At 39.3% G+C, this 17,396-nt stretch overlaps 2 protein-coding genes and 1 non-coding gene across 5 annotated transcripts in view; 1 reads left to right on the top strand and 2 right to left on the bottom strand.

The window, feature by feature from the left end:
- Positions 1–297: 297 nt before the first annotated feature.
- Positions 298–3,016, bottom strand: wnt11f2 (wnt 11, family member 2). Its single transcript, XM_056237815.1, is given in 6 exon segments — positions 298–992; positions 1,281–1,573; positions 1,665–1,942; positions 2,111–2,346; positions 2,803–2,972; positions 2,975–3,016. Coding segments are annotated over 6 exon segments (1,194 nt in total). The 3' UTR covers positions 298–817.
- An 879-nt stretch (positions 3,017–3,895) lies between these two features.
- trnap-agg (transfer RNA proline (anticodon AGG)) lies at positions 3,896–3,967 on the top strand. The gene has a single exon. It is a non-coding gene; the product is annotated as a tRNA-Pro (tRNA).
- Positions 3,968–6,781: 2,814 nt separating this feature from the next.
- eda (ectodysplasin A) overlaps positions 6,782–17,396 on the bottom strand; it is a 40,859-nt gene continuing 30,244 nt past the window's right edge. The window contains exons 2-8 of one of the 3 annotated variants that reach the window (XM_056237819.1): positions 17,010–17,073; positions 12,172–12,207; positions 11,831–12,016; positions 11,456–11,490; positions 11,253–11,304; positions 8,562–8,686; positions 6,782–8,394 (exon numbers count right to left, since the gene is read on the bottom strand). In XM_056237819.1, the coding sequence (XP_056093794.1) occupies positions 8,134–8,394; positions 8,562–8,686; positions 11,253–11,304; positions 11,456–11,490; positions 11,831–12,016; positions 12,172–12,207; positions 17,010–17,073 (759 nt within the window). In that variant the 3' untranslated portion in view covers positions 6,782–8,133. Of the gene's footprint in view, positions 8,395–8,555; positions 8,687–11,252; positions 11,305–11,455; positions 11,491–11,830; positions 12,017–12,171; positions 12,208–17,009; positions 17,074–17,396 lie in introns of all 3 variants that reach the window. The other 2 variants (XM_056237820.1, XM_056237818.1) reach the window with 2 other exon arrangements.

The following is a 17,396-nucleotide window of genomic DNA, read 5'->3' as shown; positions in this document are numbered from 1 at the left end:
AGTTAACACACTGTGTGAACTAACATGAAAAGTGAATAAATGCTCTAAAAATATATTGCTCATTGTAATTTCATTTTAACTCATGTTAACAAATGAGACCTACAATAACAGGATTTTACATTTATGGTGAAAAATTCCAAATTAGTCTCTTCCACATTTGACATATTTTTAATAAAATAAATACAAATTTTCATTTTTACAGAAAATGTACAAGTTTTCCCAGGGTGAAAAGCGTGGACTTAATCTTTCTTTTCCTGAATACAATGGAAAAATTCAGTCATTCAACATTATTTTGCTATAAAAATAGTGCCATCAACCTTCATAATCAATACTGAGTGCAGAGAATTTATTTCTGAGGTCAACCAAACTAAACAGTTTGATTTCCATCTCTTGCTGCTTTGTAACTCGTGTCATGAAATGTATGTGACCAAAACAGATCCGAACAGATGTGTGATGTGTGAAGTATTACCGCAGTAAAGTCACTCTTTACCAGCACAGTCCTACCCTCCCCCCAGTCTCTTTCTCTGAGCTGGAGCTGATGAGTTTTTCTGCGAGCGGCCACTGCTTATCACTCTGGTTTTCCGCAGGGTGCCTTGAGGGCCTCACCGCAGGGTTCTTTGTTTACAGCCATTCATTAACTCTTTCACCACCCCATATTCCTCAACTCCGGCTCTTCTTTCTTCACTTTCATGCCATCCTTACAGCACTTAGAGGATTATCCACCCACTTATGGCTGTAACATGATCATACACATTCGCCCAGCACTGCACCATGCCTCTTTGTCTCTGTCGATGAAGACAGTCCATAAGGCGGTTTGTCACTTGCAGACGTATCTCTCAACGGTGCGGTGGCAGGTTTTGCAGGACACGTAACAGCACCAGTGATATTTACACTGGCAGCGTTCCACCAGCACCTCCGTGTAGGCATTATAACCCCGTCCACAACACATGAGTCCACAGCTCTCACTGCCAGTTGCAGTCTTGTTACACTGCCTGCAGAGATGATGTAGAGCAAATTATTTACACGTCATTTACTTTAACCAAATAACTCAAACGGCAGCATTTGAGCATATTTGTGTTGTGAGAATCAGTATTAATGTCTGTGTGTGTGATAATGTTTAACCGATTCTATTCATGTGCCTCTTTTCTTTCCGCTGTGCTCTGTGCCACCTGTCAGATCAGTGATAATCCCTCATTCATTACAGTGACTGAGAACTGATTCTCTCTCTCTCTCTCAACTCATCAGTAATCAATAATCCTGATTGATGATGGATATCTCACCTGTCTGTGGTTCCGAGTGACCCCTGCTTGCTGTTCTGTGAGCAGTAATCCGGCGAGCTGACCAGGTAGACGAGTTCATTCTCTCCGACCGGCCTCACCTCCATCTCTCGGGGGACCAGCTGTCGGCGGTTGCCTATCTGACGCGGAATGACCTTAGTGGCTGACAGGTATTTAGACTTGAGGTCGGCGGAGATGCTGTTGATGTCTTGAAGGCCCTTCCAGCAGGTCTTCACAGAGCAAGAGCCAGAAACACCGTGACATTTGCACTTCATCTCTAGAGCATCCATGAGTGCCTTTACAAAAAGAACAAAACAGACACACAATTAATGAAATGAAATTGTTAAATGATGCCAGTGACGCCGGTAAGCACGTAATTGAAGTTACCTGTCTTCCCACTGCATTGTTGTGAAGCTGCATGAGTCTGAAGGCCTGTGGTCCCGAGCGGCGGTTCCTCATAGGCGCGTCTGAGAAAGCAGAGCCCATCTGCAGGCCGTAGCGCACGTTATCCCCACATCCACCCCAGCGGAAGTCTGGGGCCGCCTGCTCCGATGGTGCTGCTGCACATGAACAGCTGGGGAGGTCTCCAGAAGCACAGGCACGGGCGATGGCATGACTGACCACTGCAGCGGCCAGAGAGAACACAAACGCTGTTTCGCGGGTCCCTGCACAGAGACATCACTGTTAGACCACCTGCACTAGTAGGTGTGGATAAGGTGTGGACTCTGCAAGTTAGTGCTTTTTAATTTTAAATAGCTGAAACTTATATCTAAAAAGCAGGGTGGCTTCTGGTCAATACAATGCTGCTGATAGACAAATCCAAATGTAATCACCTTTCGCCAGGTCCGGGGTGAAGTGAGGGGCGCTCTCGATGGATGAGCAGTTCCAGCGCATATCGCTGAAGGCGCCCTGGCACGCGCTCTTGGTGAGTTTGGCCGCGTGCACGATGCTGTGCATGAGCTCGAGGTTCCGTTTACAGAGCTGAAGCTGATCTGGCACGAGCCCGTCCAGGAGTTTACAGTGATGCGTCTGATTCCACCCGACAGAGCTCCCGTTTGCCGTTAAGCCACTGCAAATACAAACACCATATTTGAGCCAGTCTGACGGACAGTTTAGTTAGCTAAACATACTAACTTTATTTGACTGAATAATGCTATCTTGTAGGCTACACGACTTGACTTGTTTTCAACAAAGTGATCAACAAAAACAACAGCAGACAGTTAACAAAAACAGTGAAAATCACGTTATCCAATTGCTATAACCACTTGGTTAACTTTTAATGAACTTCAATGAATTTTTTCCTAAATAAAATTAATCATTCATTATTCCGATTCATTCTTGAATAGAACTTGTTCTGTTCTCGAATCAATGTGACATTTAAGACATCAAGACATATTGAAATACCCAGCGACGCCTATCTGGAATAAAATAGCTGAAAATGTACTTTTTGGTGAAATGTCAGATATCATAAAATATTTAATTCATCCCCATGTCTCTTGCCGAATAAAAATAAATAGGTACTTACAGCCATGATATTCCTGTGCATGGATAAAACGCGCTCAAAGACATAACGAAAAATAGAAGACAATTCCTGTATTCTGTCATATCGGTCTTCTGTCGTTTAGAAATCCTAATGAAGTCCGAATTGTTGTCTTTCACAGTGGGCAAGATGCTCACCGAACTGCCTGATGGCACCGCTGAAATGTGTCCCAGTCCAAGTGAAGCTCTCTCTCTTTCATAGGTCAGGTTGGGGCTCGACCCGCCCCCCTCCCTCCCTCCCTCCCTCCCATGGCGCATGGGCGGTCTCAAGATTCATATGCAAGAAGCGCGCGGAGGGATTACCTACTACAGTTAATTTATATAGGAGGAGGGAAAACAACATACTGGAAAAGAACAAAATTAACCACATTGTCTAGTCACGCCAGTTAAATTAGAGTTTATCAAAGCTCACTAAAGTGTTACTATCACGCAGATCAAACCCAATTGGCAAAGTTGTTTATTTTCTTACGCTTGCAAATCAACAGGCCTACAAACACAGTTTTTTATATTAATTATGTTTTTTACATTAAGACTTAATGGTTTGTTTGTTGCTATTTCCTTTGCGCATATAGCCTTGTGAGCAAACGTTTTAAACGATTTGTCGAGGTTAAGGGTAAAAAAGCCATTAGCAACAGCCTCAACATCTGTAAAGCTCGCCTTTCCAGGGTGTGCGCCTTCCCAAAGGAAACAATTGGGCTTTAGTCTTTTGAAGATTTCTGTCCGAACGGGATCGACAACAACCCATTCATTTACATTAAAATATGTTTGACTCGGCTTTTCCCCGAAGATAAGCCGGATTTCTTGTTCCTCAATGGGTTCCACAGCAGTGGGTCACTGACTCACCGTGACCAGGCAAAAACTGCTGAGAGCATTAAATGTAAATGATCCATAATTGTATTTTATTCCAAACTTCACATTTTCCCAGTCCTACAGTAAATTTCCAAGTTATCAATCATAGGTTCCTCGGGGGCTAAGGAAGGCACAATTTCTGCCTCAGTGATTTAAAAAAAATTGAAAGAAATTCATGTCTTGTACAATAACAATAAACTATATGTTTCCCGACCAACTCAACGCGGAGCGGCTCGTTGGTCTAGGGGTATGATTCTCGCTTAGGGTGCGAGAGGTCCCGGGTTCAAATCCCGGACGAGCCCAAATTTTCTATTTTTCAAACCGTAGACTAATTTGATTGTGTACTCTGGAGTAAACACATATGCAATCGCTATATAGCGTAAACATCAATCTATTTTAATTGTACGGTCAGCCGATGCTTATTCAGTTGAGCTGAATGTGCCTCACGTGCGGAATTCAGCCTGGCGCATGAGAATGGTGGCGCTGAGACAGTCCTGCCGGTGCTAATCACTCTAGTCTGATCATCACATAGGTGTGAATATTCACAGGTCCCAGAACGGTCATATCTCACCGAGACAATCAGAAATAACATATCCCTATGCGAGCAGGCAGCTCGGCCACTTCAGGGAAAGGTGAGAAAATCTTCTCTTTGATTCGACTAGTCCTTGCATTCAATCTGCTGAAATGTGTCGGCGTCGGGGCAAAACTGCACCAAGAATAGACTGCTTATTGATCTCGCAATGGGCCATCAGTGGCCGAAACTGCCAACTGGAATTTTAATTGATGTGTAGGCTATGCGAGTGCACGAATTAGTCGGGATTAGGATCAAACAAACCAGTTCTCCTTTCTTTGAATCTTTAATGGAGCTAGAATAATACAAATGCCTCACGGGGCTCCTAATCCGATCAACAAATCCTGCCATAATCGGAGGCCTAATCAACAGGTTTTATGAGCGTTGTGTGCTGTAAATAGGCACCCTCACTGTAAATAAACCAATGAGAAACAGGTCTTATATGAATCCTATATAGCCTATAAGTGGTAATGTGCACTTTTCTTTGATGTAGTGCAGTGTTCATGCAATGCACTGTGCTTTTCCAAGAGAGGCTGAGACATGGAATCTTTCCATTTAATTTGACCTTTAGTTGACCTGTCGAGATCTTAAAATCTCAGCACAATACATTTACATGCACAAAATTCACATTATGACAAATGTATTCTTGGTCCAAAAAGGTTTTAATTGTTGATAATGATAATCATATTGAAGAGATCATTAATTATGGAACTGTAAACAAGAGCAACAATAGAAGTGTAATGAATGAGGAACCATGCAACATGGCAGGGGCGTAGAATTTAGTAGGGATGCTAGGGACGTGTCCCTATCAATATCCAGTGACACTGGTATATCCCTAGCAATAATTTCGATCAAAACTTAAACTATATTTTATATATTGTTATCCCCGTCCCCACCAATTTCAAAATCAAACCTACGCCACTGCAACATGGTGTCTGGAAGGTTTTCTCTCCAAAATACACCAATGAAGTAATTATACAGAAACCTAAAAGATTTCTGAATTTACTGTGGACTCGAATTTAGAAATGAGAAATGTTATGATGTATCTTATCTACCTCAATGGTTTAGAAAATCAGTACTTAGTGGACATGAAAGAAGGACTAGTCATCAACAGCACATTATACAGTACGGAGCAATAACAGCATCATGAATGACATGAGGTGTGAGATGCAGGATGGACTCTCACCTAGAAAGCGTCCTGTTCACCTGTTTGAAGCAGTCAGGGGGCTTGTGAGGACGAGTCCTTGCTCTGTCTCATGCTCTTTGAGATTTTAGACAAAAGCTTAGCATCAAGAGTGTATCCTGTCTTTTGTATCTGTGTGTGTACAATGTAGACAGTAAGACAGAAGAATGTGGAAGCAGAGGTGATGAAACCTTCATGTTTGTGAAAGAATGACATTTTAAGGTGTTGTTAGCCATTACGTCACCCCGCAGACCACTTAACACTGAATACACACAGGTAGAAAAGATGTTTCTGTTCTATACACAGTGTGGAACAGCAATGAAGCCGACATGCGTTTAGTGAGATGGATTTGGTTCCTCCACTAAAACTTTTAATTAACACGAACTTACACGGATCTTATGAACGAACACATAACTTGAACTAAATTAGGCCACAAATATCTCTGCATATCAAAATCATACAAGCAGATACTGGTGATTATTGAATTATGTGAGTGAAAAAGGTTTTTTTTTGGACACTAGGGGTCACTGCACACCAACTGCGCCACTCTTTCTCTTGGAACAGAGAAAATGAAACCACCGTTTAAAAACAATCTTTCAAAAACAATTTAATAGGACATAAAAAAACACAAGAGAACAAAATATCTTATGTACATATATACAGTCCCTGTATAGTTTACAAATATACATTATCTTCAGTAAAATAAAGACACTTGTATCTAAAACACAAACACACAGCAGAAACTAAAACAAGCTGTTGGGTGGATGTGATGTGTAAGGGAAGAAAGAGAGAGAGATATAAACAAATCTATCAGAACGATCACATTCAGACTCTCCTGCTTTTTGGTTTACATTTCCATGTGGAGACAGAGGGAACATGCAGAGGAAACCTGACGGCAGATTACCAGCTCCCTTTAGAAAGTTCCAGAAAATTCCCACGGTTCTTTTTATTCCGAGACCTTTGAACACACAATAAAGCAGTTTGATCTCACTCTGAGGATCTTGGATCTGATTAACTACTCTCATGATTCAGTCTTTCTCTAAAACCCATTCAGATCAACAATCCTGAGCTGTCAGTCAGGCGCTGGAGAAATCCAAAAAAGCTGATTCATGACTTTATGATTGATGATTTTTTATCAGTATGTGTAAGAGTCAAAGACAGAGGCTCAAATGTTCGGAATGGAACAATAGGTTACTGCGTACTGTATACTGTGCAGTATATAGGCTACTGAATACTGCAACCTATTAAAAACAGTATATAAAAACGGATTATGAAATGCTAAATGTTTCAGTAGTATGCCACATCTTACCTCATCACGTTGCATGCTCAATTTGGCGAGTTATTATCTAATATGTTATTTAAAAAAAAAATCATATTTTGTATACAATTTTATATTTGCCATCAAATCATGAGGATATTTATATTATTTTGCATTGTGGGATACAGTATTCAGCAAGTTTGCTGCTCAAGAAACATTTCTTATTACGTTAAATGTTAAAAACAGTTGTGCTGCTTGATATTTTTGTGGAAACCCTGATACTTTTCCCAGGATATTTTGATGAATAGGAAGTTCAAAAGAAACGCATTTATTTGAAATCGAAATCTTTTGTAACAGTATATGTCTTTACTGCCACTTTTGATCAATTTCAGGTGTCCTTTCGGATAAAACTAAATAAAAGAAAATTAATGATCGACCCCAAACTTTTGAACGGTACTATGTATGTTAGTTATACTGCATGCGCACTATATATATTGCAGCAGAAGTTATAGTAGTACAACAATATTCTATTCCGAACACGAGCCGAACTCTTCTAGTCAAACTCTCAGTGCTACATTTACAATAGAGGAGCACTTCTGCCCTCTACAGGAGGCATATGGTATTGCATATTCAGGATGTTGATGGAAGAAAACATTATGAAGTATCATTCATTTCAGTGCCTGAACCACTGCCACCATATGCACACACTCAGTTTTTCCTACAGGTAACGGCAGTTAAAGAACAAAGACCCATGCCAAAAAAATAAGAATAAAACAAAACTGTCAGGATTTCACGACTTCATTTTAAAAATGGGTATCTTGACTGTGTGTGTGTGTGTGTGTGAAAGATCAGATATAACTGAACAACATAGATATTCTGTTTTACATACATTGCCAACATCAGTGCTTATTTTAATAGAATAGTACACAGGTTCACTATTTATGTGGTGTTGTATCAAACGAAGTGTGTGTCTGTTACGACTGAGTAGATTGCGACTGGTGTCAGTTCCAGTCACTGCAATCACTGTAGGTGCACTTTCTCCCTGTGCTAACGCTGGATGGGCAGTGTGTGTGCCTGAATCTACATACACACACGGCAGCTGTGACAGCGCTGAGCTCATCCGGTCACACTGTTCATTCAGGAAACCAGTGTGCCCATCTCATTCGTAAATGGACTGTGATTACTTGTGGTGAATGTTGTGCTGCTAATGTTTGAGGACTAACGGAGGGTGTTTCAGTGCTCAGAGGGACTTGAATCTTTTTGTCAGTGTTGCTGATGCTACATAGTCACGTTTGCCTGAAGCTCGACAGATATGTTAATAAATTGCTGGCTGTAGATTGGTGGTGTCCATGGCTCAGTTGAGTTCAGTGGGTGTGGTCTCTGAGCTCATTAGCTCATGCACATTTAAAGAGAGTGATCTGCGTGTCTGATTAGGTGGACCTGCGTGCCGATAGGCTCAGGTGTGTCCAGCGGCTGGGGCGTCCCCTAGACGGATGCTGCCAAGGAAGGTGGTGTGGTTGCTCATGGAGATGGAGGTGTCTTCGTAAACCATGCGAATGGAGATCCTCTGGCGTGCTCGCAACAAACACACACCCGCGGTGTAGCAGGTGTTGAACTTGCGCTGGCCGGTCTCGATGCTTCGCGTGCAGCGCAAGAATGGAGTCTTATCTACCATCACTTCATAACTTGCTATGTCCGTGAAATTCAGGTAATATACCTGTTGCACACACACACACACAGAAAGCAAATTGGGATAATGGTTATTGATTTCTAATGTTAATATTGTTCAAATAAAATGTTTTTAATTGTATTTGTATGAAATGTATACTGTATATGTTTGTGTATAAGCAGTAGAGTTAGTCCAGGGACTGTACTCACTTCTACCTGACTATATATAAAGTATGTTCCGTCAAGCAGGACTTCCAGCTCTCCAGAGCGCGAGTGCATTTTAAACACTCTCTGATGGATTGAGATCATTCTCCAATTCTTCAACACACCTTCTGACAAATCTCACAAACAGACACCAGTAAATACTCAATCATCTGTTATGACAGCAGCGACACATAATTAACACACATACCCACTAAGGAGTTTTTACAGATTTCTACTTGCCTTGTTAACATTTTCACTGACCCTTACACCCAAAAAAACTATACATTTCAAATTAATAATTTAATTCTTAATTATTATTCATTTCTCAGTGTTTGGGAGTAACTACCGTAAAACTTCAAGTAGTAGCCCGGACTTTTATTTTCCCAAATCGTCGAACTGCACCGGCTTGTATTTGAGACAGACGTCTATATGAGACAGGCCTTTATAATTTAGTGTTGAGATGTTGTTCATTGAGTGTATAGGCCTGTCTCTAATCTTTAAAAATCTCCAAATGCTCCACGTGAAACTGCGGTCTTCCGACCTTTTACTATCGCGTCAATTGATTTTGATTAATATGCGCGAGGGAGAGAGAGCAAGACAGCGCTCGTGTTGTTTGAAGACGTGAGAGTGCGTGCGCGCGCGCGGCCGGGGCGCTGTCTCTCTAACGCGCCCTGTCAAGCGCAGCAGTCATTCTATTCTACATCACTCATCGATCAAAAAAGGCTTTGGAGGGACAAAAATTTACTTTGGCGGCCAAAAAGCGGACAATCTGACGGTTTTAGAGGATTGAATACAACCCGAAACTAAAAAACAGACCCGGCCTCTATTTGAGACCGGCCTTTATTTACCCAAAACCTGCAGCCACACCAGGCGTGTAAAAGAGACAGGCGTCTATTTGGGACTCGGCTATTATTTGAAGTTTTACGGTAGTTACATGTAACGGAGTTACGTAATTTAATTACAAAATAAATGTAACTGTAATCTGTTAGTCACTGAGAAAAAAATGTGTAATTAAATCACAGTTACTTATGAAAATGTTAACGATTACAAAGGGGGCTACATCTGAATATATTCTGTAAAAAGGATATGTTGAATAAATAATATTAATTTGTTGATTTGACTGTTTTTGATGCACACTATACTTCCTGCCATTTAAAGGCTGTTTAGTAAAGCGATGCTATTCTGATAAATGGTAAATGGACTGCATTTATGCTTTTGATTGATTTTCTTGATTGAATTTGCAGCTCACCACGTCTGCCAATTACATCAAACCACATTGCCACTGAAAGGTTTCCGCTACAACCTGTCAGAGTTGCCACCATGGCGAGTGATAAAAACGCTTTCCAGTGCTGGAAATTTAAAAATCATTTAATTCAGAAATCTGTATTTAACCTGTATTTAATCTGAAAAAAGAGACTGATTTTTAAGTAGCTGTGCTTTAAAATTAAATTTTTATAGTCTTAATTCAAATAATGAAGGATTTTGAAAGTCTGGCTAGCCTGGGTTTCCCCATACTGCCTTTGCGCAGCGCAATTTTATTCACGCTGCTAGGCAGTCTGGATACCATGGACCAAATTTTCGCCCTCAGCGAGGGGACCAATCACAGAACGGGGAGGGAGCAGCAAGACGATGACGACGTCTATGCGACACACCGAAGCAGTTTGTTTACACCTATGGATCCAACATGGCAGCAGACGCGAAGTTACCTTTCGATGCAGCCTTAGATATTGTTCTAAGTAGTTTAGAACGCAAATAAATCTCGGACCCATCGTCTTCTTCCTCGTCTAATTTCTGTCGCTCTACATACGTCATCTGGTATAATTGAAACGATTGGCTATGAGCTACGTACAGGCGCATTTGATAGACATTCGTAGCACCCAATAAACGGCTCTGGGCATTCGTAAACCACGCCTCAAATACGAGAAAATGAACATGTGGTGTCAATGTCAATGAGACGTTGTCTGGCGTTAGTCTGGCAGTAATCGGTGTTAAATACTACTGTAAGGTTAACCCTGCCTGGTTCAAATGTTTGAAAATGATTAACAGTTGAAAACATTCGTTAGAAATTTAGAAAAGTAATCAAATGTAATCAGTTACATTACTTTAATAAAGTAATTGAAATAGTTACACTAATTATTCGATTTTAAATAAGGTAACTTGTAATCTGTAAACTATTACATTTCCAAAGTAACCTTCCCAAAACTGATTATATTCTGAATAATTTAATTATAATTTAATATTATTTCTCACACACGCACACTCACAATATTATTACAATTTAAAATAACTGTTTTCTTATATAAACATTTTTTGTTAGTATCAAGGTTGAAAACCGTTGTGCTGCTTAATATTTTTCTGGATAATATAACGAATAGAAAGTTAAAAGACAGTATTTACTTGAAACATTATAAATGTCTTTACTGACACTTTTGATCAATTTAATGTGTCCTTGCCGAATAAATATATTAATATCTTTCAACAACAACAAATTACTGACTACAAAAATTTAAACAGTAGTGCATTATTTTGTCCCATCAAATGTTGCTTTTTTTTTTTTATGATGGCCAGCCGGCCATCCTTATATTTGAACCATTCGTACAGCCTATAACAAACGAATGTCATGCCAACACACAATATCAATAAGCATTTTCAAGAATATGGATGTAGGTGTGTGTATGCAAGGGATCATTATTTAACTCTTACCTTCTTTCACTTGGATAGTGGTTTCCTGACCTTGAAGATGCACCACAGCTGGCTACAGAAACATCACAAATTCAAAAGCACATTTTATGTACAGTCTTACACATGCTCATTATCATGATCTACACATCCAAACTTTTTTACTGAGAGAAAGTAGCATGGAGAGATGAGCAGTGTGGTGGTGGAAGTCAGGACATCGCCCATACCTGGGTCTCTCTGTGCCTGGCTTTATCGGCGCCACCTGTTGACACAAAGGGGAAAAGAAATTAGTTGCTTTTGGATAAAAAGCATCTACTAAATGACAAATTATTTACAATACTCTAAGTTTGAATCATTGCTTATGTCATTGCTTATGTCAACTGTCTTGCACTATGATCTGTTGACACCAAGAATGAATGAATCTTTGCAGCAACAAGCCTTTCCATTTAAACAATGAATTCCTATGGATTGCGGAGCAATAAAGCAACATTTAGGTTGACTTTGAAATGTTGTGTTGCTCTGTTGCATTGCTCTTGATGTGAACAGCCCTTTAAACAAGCAGCTTTCTGTGACTGCTTGTAGAGGCAAGTGTCTGTGTTAACCTGAAGGTCCCTGTGGTCCAGGTGGACCCTGTGGTCCAGGTGGCCCTGCGGGTCCAGGAGGGCCAGGTGGGCCAGATGGACCCATTGCGTTACTGCCTGGGATCCCCGGGATGCCCGGAATTCCAGGTGGACCTTGTGGACCAGGTGGGCCTGGAGGTCCAGGAGCACCAGGGGGCCCTTTCTTCCCTAAATAGAGAGAATTAAGGATTTTTTTTAGAGAGGCACCAAATTTTTTTAGGCCAGTCTGACAAAGTGAAACAGTTAAAGCACTCCAAAAAAAAGAGAGAGAAACAAAACAAACCACCTCAAAAATATTCAAATAACAGTGAAAATGAAATTACCCTTTTTCCGCTCTCCTTTCCTTTTTCCGTTATTTTCTGCAAAAGGGATAAGTGATGAACAGTTGGAAATGTATAACACATACAAACACAGAGAGAGAGAGAGAGAGAGAGAGAGAGAGAGAGAGAGAGAGAGACGAACAATTATTATTAGGCTATAGGCCAGTAGCTTACAAAATTCAGCAAACGATAGAACAATGGCCATAAAAACATTAGATTAGCTGATTGTTAAAATATGATTGCTTTATTTTAGTGAGTGAGTGAGAGAACGTCCCTAAACTATTTTTTAATATAGAAGATTAACTATGATCAAACAATAAAATGTTTCGATTAGTCGCTTGACCTTTTACAAATAGCTATTCTTTTCACTACACATCTAGCATTTCATTTCTCAAATGTGCATTGGCAATGGAAGCAACTAGACCCAACAGTCAAACCATATCTAGTAAGTGTGTTTGTGCGTGTGTGAATGTGTAACAAATCGAGCACATCTGTATTAAACAAGTCTGACAAAATCCAGGGTTTTATAGTTTAAAGTCTTACACACACACACACACACACACACTCACACTCTCAGGAGACAGATCTGTGTTCCTAAGGCCTGAGGTCACTCCTGTGTTTGTGTTGGCTAGTATTCAGGGGTCTTTTTTTCACAATAAAACTACTTCAACTCATTTGTAAATGACTGCTGCTTTAAGTGTGTTGTCTGGTGGGCTTCGCACGCAATATCTCTTTTTCTCAAAACACAGAATATCAAAAGTGAAGAGAAACAACTTGCTGGCTTTAATCTTTTCCTGTAATCTTCCTTTTTTCTCATTATATGAAAAACAACAGAAGGGGAGGGGGAGCTTAAGTTGGAAGAAAGACCACCAAGCACATATAAAATCAAACATGCACAACAAAAACCAAACATGACACGCGTAATAAGCATGCAAAGAACTTGATCTGCAGAAGTCCCTGTGTTCTTTATAAAACAATCAGTAGTGAACTCAGCAGATAGCAATTTCAAGCGCAAACCTTGCATCTTATTCACATATCCCCCGAAATTCAGTTTCAGCCGCAGCAATTCAGTTCCAGCCGCAATTGCCAGGTGCAATAAACACGACATAAGCAGATGGTTTAAACTTTAAACGGTTAAGAATTAAATCGGTTAAAGCATACCATTTATTTAAAAATGGATGTTTTTGTACATTTCTAGTGATCATGGAAGTTCTGTTTTTTTTGCCAACCATATAATTTTTTTACTTAAGTGTATTAGAGTTGCCAGGTTTTAAAAGCTTAAGATAAAATAAACATGCAAATAAATTGAATTTCGCCCTCACAAAATATTCCAGTTCGCTTCACAAACCCTCGGTTTGTTATTATCTACATAATTCTTACTTTTACTCGAAAAAATCTCTTCATCAGAAAATGTTTAAATGAAAAGACTACCAGATGTAATGTTTGTTTGACAGAGTGAATGTGCTCCCTCTGGTGGTGACGGTGAGCTTCAGAGAAGCATCAGGAAAATGTACCATTTTGTAGTTGCAACTTTTGACTAATTTTACACAAATATAGATGCAACAGAGATAAGCTTTTAGAAAATGTTTAATCATATGATATGCAAAGTAGTAAATGCTTTTTAATGTTGAGAAACAGATCCATAAAAAAACAGATTGGTCTGCATGTGTGCGCGAGCGCATGTTTGCACGTTCGTCAAAAGAATTTCAAAGGAGGGTTACTTGACAGTGGGTATGTCTGTGTTTGTTTTAAATAGGAGAATAAAAAACGAGTGTTAAAAGTCTTTAATGAATGGAACAAATTAGCATCAAAGACAGACAGTATTGGAACCATATTTCACACCAAACATGCAGCTGCACACACAAACACACCGAACACCAGCTGTACATTCACAAAGTGCATGTTTATGAGGCCACAAAGTGAGTGAGTTTGTGTATGTCCATGTGCAAGTGCTTTGACCCATGAATCTGAGAAGTGGGAAGAAATAAGTGTGACTTGATCACAAGAATGGATTAGAAATGGCTTCCTTATTAAATAATCATGCATGTAGACACAGACGCTTCCACACAGTTTTGGCACTAGAAGGAGAAACTCATGCATTCATACTTGCCAAACAGTCTGATGGTTTGGTTTTAATACTAAAATCTAATCAGTTAAAATTTGTTGTCAACATTTCATGGAAATTTAGTGGAACAGAATTAGAACTAAGCCGTAAAAATCTACTTTAACATGAGTTATGTGTGTGCACGCTCTTCAAAATGAGCTCACGGCGATGAGTGAGGTCTATAGTTTCAAACATGCACATTGAGCTGTATGCAATATCCTATATGTCTACATAACAGTATGTTAGAGATTTATTAACGTCCATACACTGCTGTCAAATATACAGAGATTTACAGCTCAGCATATTACAGGCATTGTTTCCTGAGGTCATCTGCGGCACACTTGAGTGTGCCATTCTACTAGTGTGTGTGAGAAAATTTAATGTGCAATTCAGTGTTAATTTAGTTGACAAATAAGTCAAAGTTGACATCAACAACATTTTGTCACTGACGAAAATGAGACGATAACTAAATTAAAACCAGTTTTTGACGACAAAGACTATAATGGAAATCTATTGACCTTTTCGTCAATAAATAAGAATGAGATGAAAATGTTAGGCATGGACGATTTGTGAATTTTTTTAAATCCTACAATTAATCTCTTTGCATGGTAGGGAGGTTAAAAGTGCACATTTGAATGGCAAAGTACCTTACGGGTTAATATCATACTTGTTGCATGTCTTATAAAACGTTTAAAAATGTCTGTGAGAAAGAGAAAAACAGATATATGAATAAATTTCACGTCAAGGAAAACAAGACCATTTATAAACCGTGTCGAGCGACAATCGCCGGTAAAACAAAGAAATGTAAAATACAATACTGCACCAGGACTGCACCATGGCCCGGGACAGTTGAAGGAATTGACCGTTTATCATGCATCTGCACGCGTTTTGCTCATTTAATCAATAAACCAATTTTAAGCTATTCAAGTGCAAGAAGACGTGAAAGAGAAGGTTTACTGTGTGCTCACACGAAGCGCCTCTTAGACAGTGTGCGGGTGCTGAATTGAGATTGTGCTTGAAAGGACAAACACACACAAAAAATATATCAAACTGTGAGTATTCACTTAAACAGTCGGTTATGTCTTGTAGTGAAAATAAACAGTTGGGAGAAAATCGGATGTGTGTCTTTGGATCCGTGCATTAGTTCTTAAAGTTTTAGAATCCTGAACTGTCCTGAAGTATATGCAGGAGATAACAATGAACTAAATAAGACACAGATGATAATCACAAGTAACCATAGAAACAAACAGGGAAATAATCAGAAACCAAGGAAACTAAAACTAAACAGAGCAGGAAAACAGGAACTAAGGGAAACAAAACAGAACATCAAAATCCAAGTCCATAACCGTGACACTTACTGTGTTTTTGACATGCACAACAAGAGTAAAGCCAATTTTTCTATTCTCAATAGCAGTTAAAACACAATAATTGGCTTTTGTGTTTATATTGATAATAATTGGCTTTTGTGTTTATATTGATAACTTGCCAAGATGGGCATTTTGACCAAAAAGTGCATTTGACTGTTCACACGCGGTCACATTACCACAAGGTAATATAGCACAACTGTCTAGTGCTGAAATGGGGCAGTTCATGACAGTTTATGGGGGTAAAACAATACCAACTCCTCCCAGACTTCTTTTTTGTAATAGGACAATTACAGTAAGTGTTGTCTGCTGACCTCTGCACCACAAAAAAGAAGCCTAAATATTATACAAGAGCCCATATTTTAATTTGTAGGCTGTTATCTCAGAAAAGATCTCAGGCAAAAAGAGACAGTCATAGTCAAGCTCTTTTAAGCCAGCTAACAATAATAATAATGTACAATATATAATTATAGTATAATCAAATAATATTATTATTAGTATCGTATGATAATACTAATGATTAATATAACAATTATTAATGTAGTTGTTTGAATGAAAAGTTGAATACAACTAAAGTGGACCAAATAAAGATGTGTTTTATTATTTAAAATATTATTATTATTGTCATTCTACCAATGTGAAATATAAAGCTATATCACATAATTTATAATATAATTCCTTCCTGATCCACATTACACATTCATTTAAAAGAAGTACATCTTGTTAGTTAACATTAAACTGCTTTATATCATATACTGTATATCATATCAGTCATCAGTAACCTTGCTCTCCAGACATCTGCTTTAGCAGTGGTTGCGATGGCATTTGTGTGTAGTATGCATGCATGTTATCTGTGTTGTGTTGGTATTTACTTTGGCACATGACGCACACAGGTGCAAAAGCTGAAACAGTAGAACTCCCGATTAGAGCCAGTCACTGCACAGCCATAATCAAAGCCAAAACCACCTGCCAATCAAACCGCTGCCAACTGGAGCCAATCATGGCAGTGGAAAGCGGAGTAGGTAACCAAAGCTGGAGTCGGCAAATGAGAAAGAGAGAGAGAGAGAGGTGCAATATCGCTTTGTTAGAAGCTAGTAGAATGGAAAAAGGAGAGGGATTTCACATATAAACTACTGGTGTGCGCAGCATAGCCCAATAATGAGTAAGATGGAAGGAATGAACGAGGGGGGGAGAGAGAGAGTGAGAGGTAGCATGATCAAATGAAGGAAATGCATCTCGTTCTGAACTCTAAACCACATCAAAGAGAAACGCTGGCAATCTCACAGACTTTATACTTTTTACACACACGCACACACACATACACAATATAAGCTCTGAATTTCATGAATACCAACAAAAGTTGTTTTTTTTACCTGAACGTTTGGTACGATGAATGACTCTCTCCAGCCCTCTTGTGTGCTCATCCCTCCATCTGCTCTGTGAAGATGAAGGAATAAGGTTTTTTTTAATACAGTGCAGAAGAAGAAAATTAATTCATGGAGCCATTTCAAAGCATTTTACATTTTAACTCCAGCTTGAGTTTGAGCCAAGACATGATCAATGAAACTAATCCACTTCTTCATAAAATAAATGTCATCATGTAAATTAAACTACACATGCACACACACATACACACACCTCTGCTAAAAAGACAACACATAATGAACAATGTGTGTGTGTGTGTGTTGAGAAACCCTGTGGATTTACAGCAGTAAGACATTCCATTTGTATGATCTAGCACACAAACACACACAAAATCA

This window comes from Rhinichthys klamathensis, unplaced genomic scaffold (assembly GCF_029890125.1).
Source record: "Rhinichthys klamathensis goyatoka isolate OS25496 unplaced genomic scaffold, OSU_Roscu_1.1 h1tg000501l_1, whole genome shotgun sequence".
Classification (NCBI taxonomy): Eukaryota; Metazoa; Chordata; class Actinopteri; order Cypriniformes; family Leuciscidae; genus Rhinichthys; species Rhinichthys klamathensis.
The sequence above is the reverse complement of the archived record's forward strand: the minus strand, read 5'-3'. Positions and strand labels throughout refer to the sequence as shown.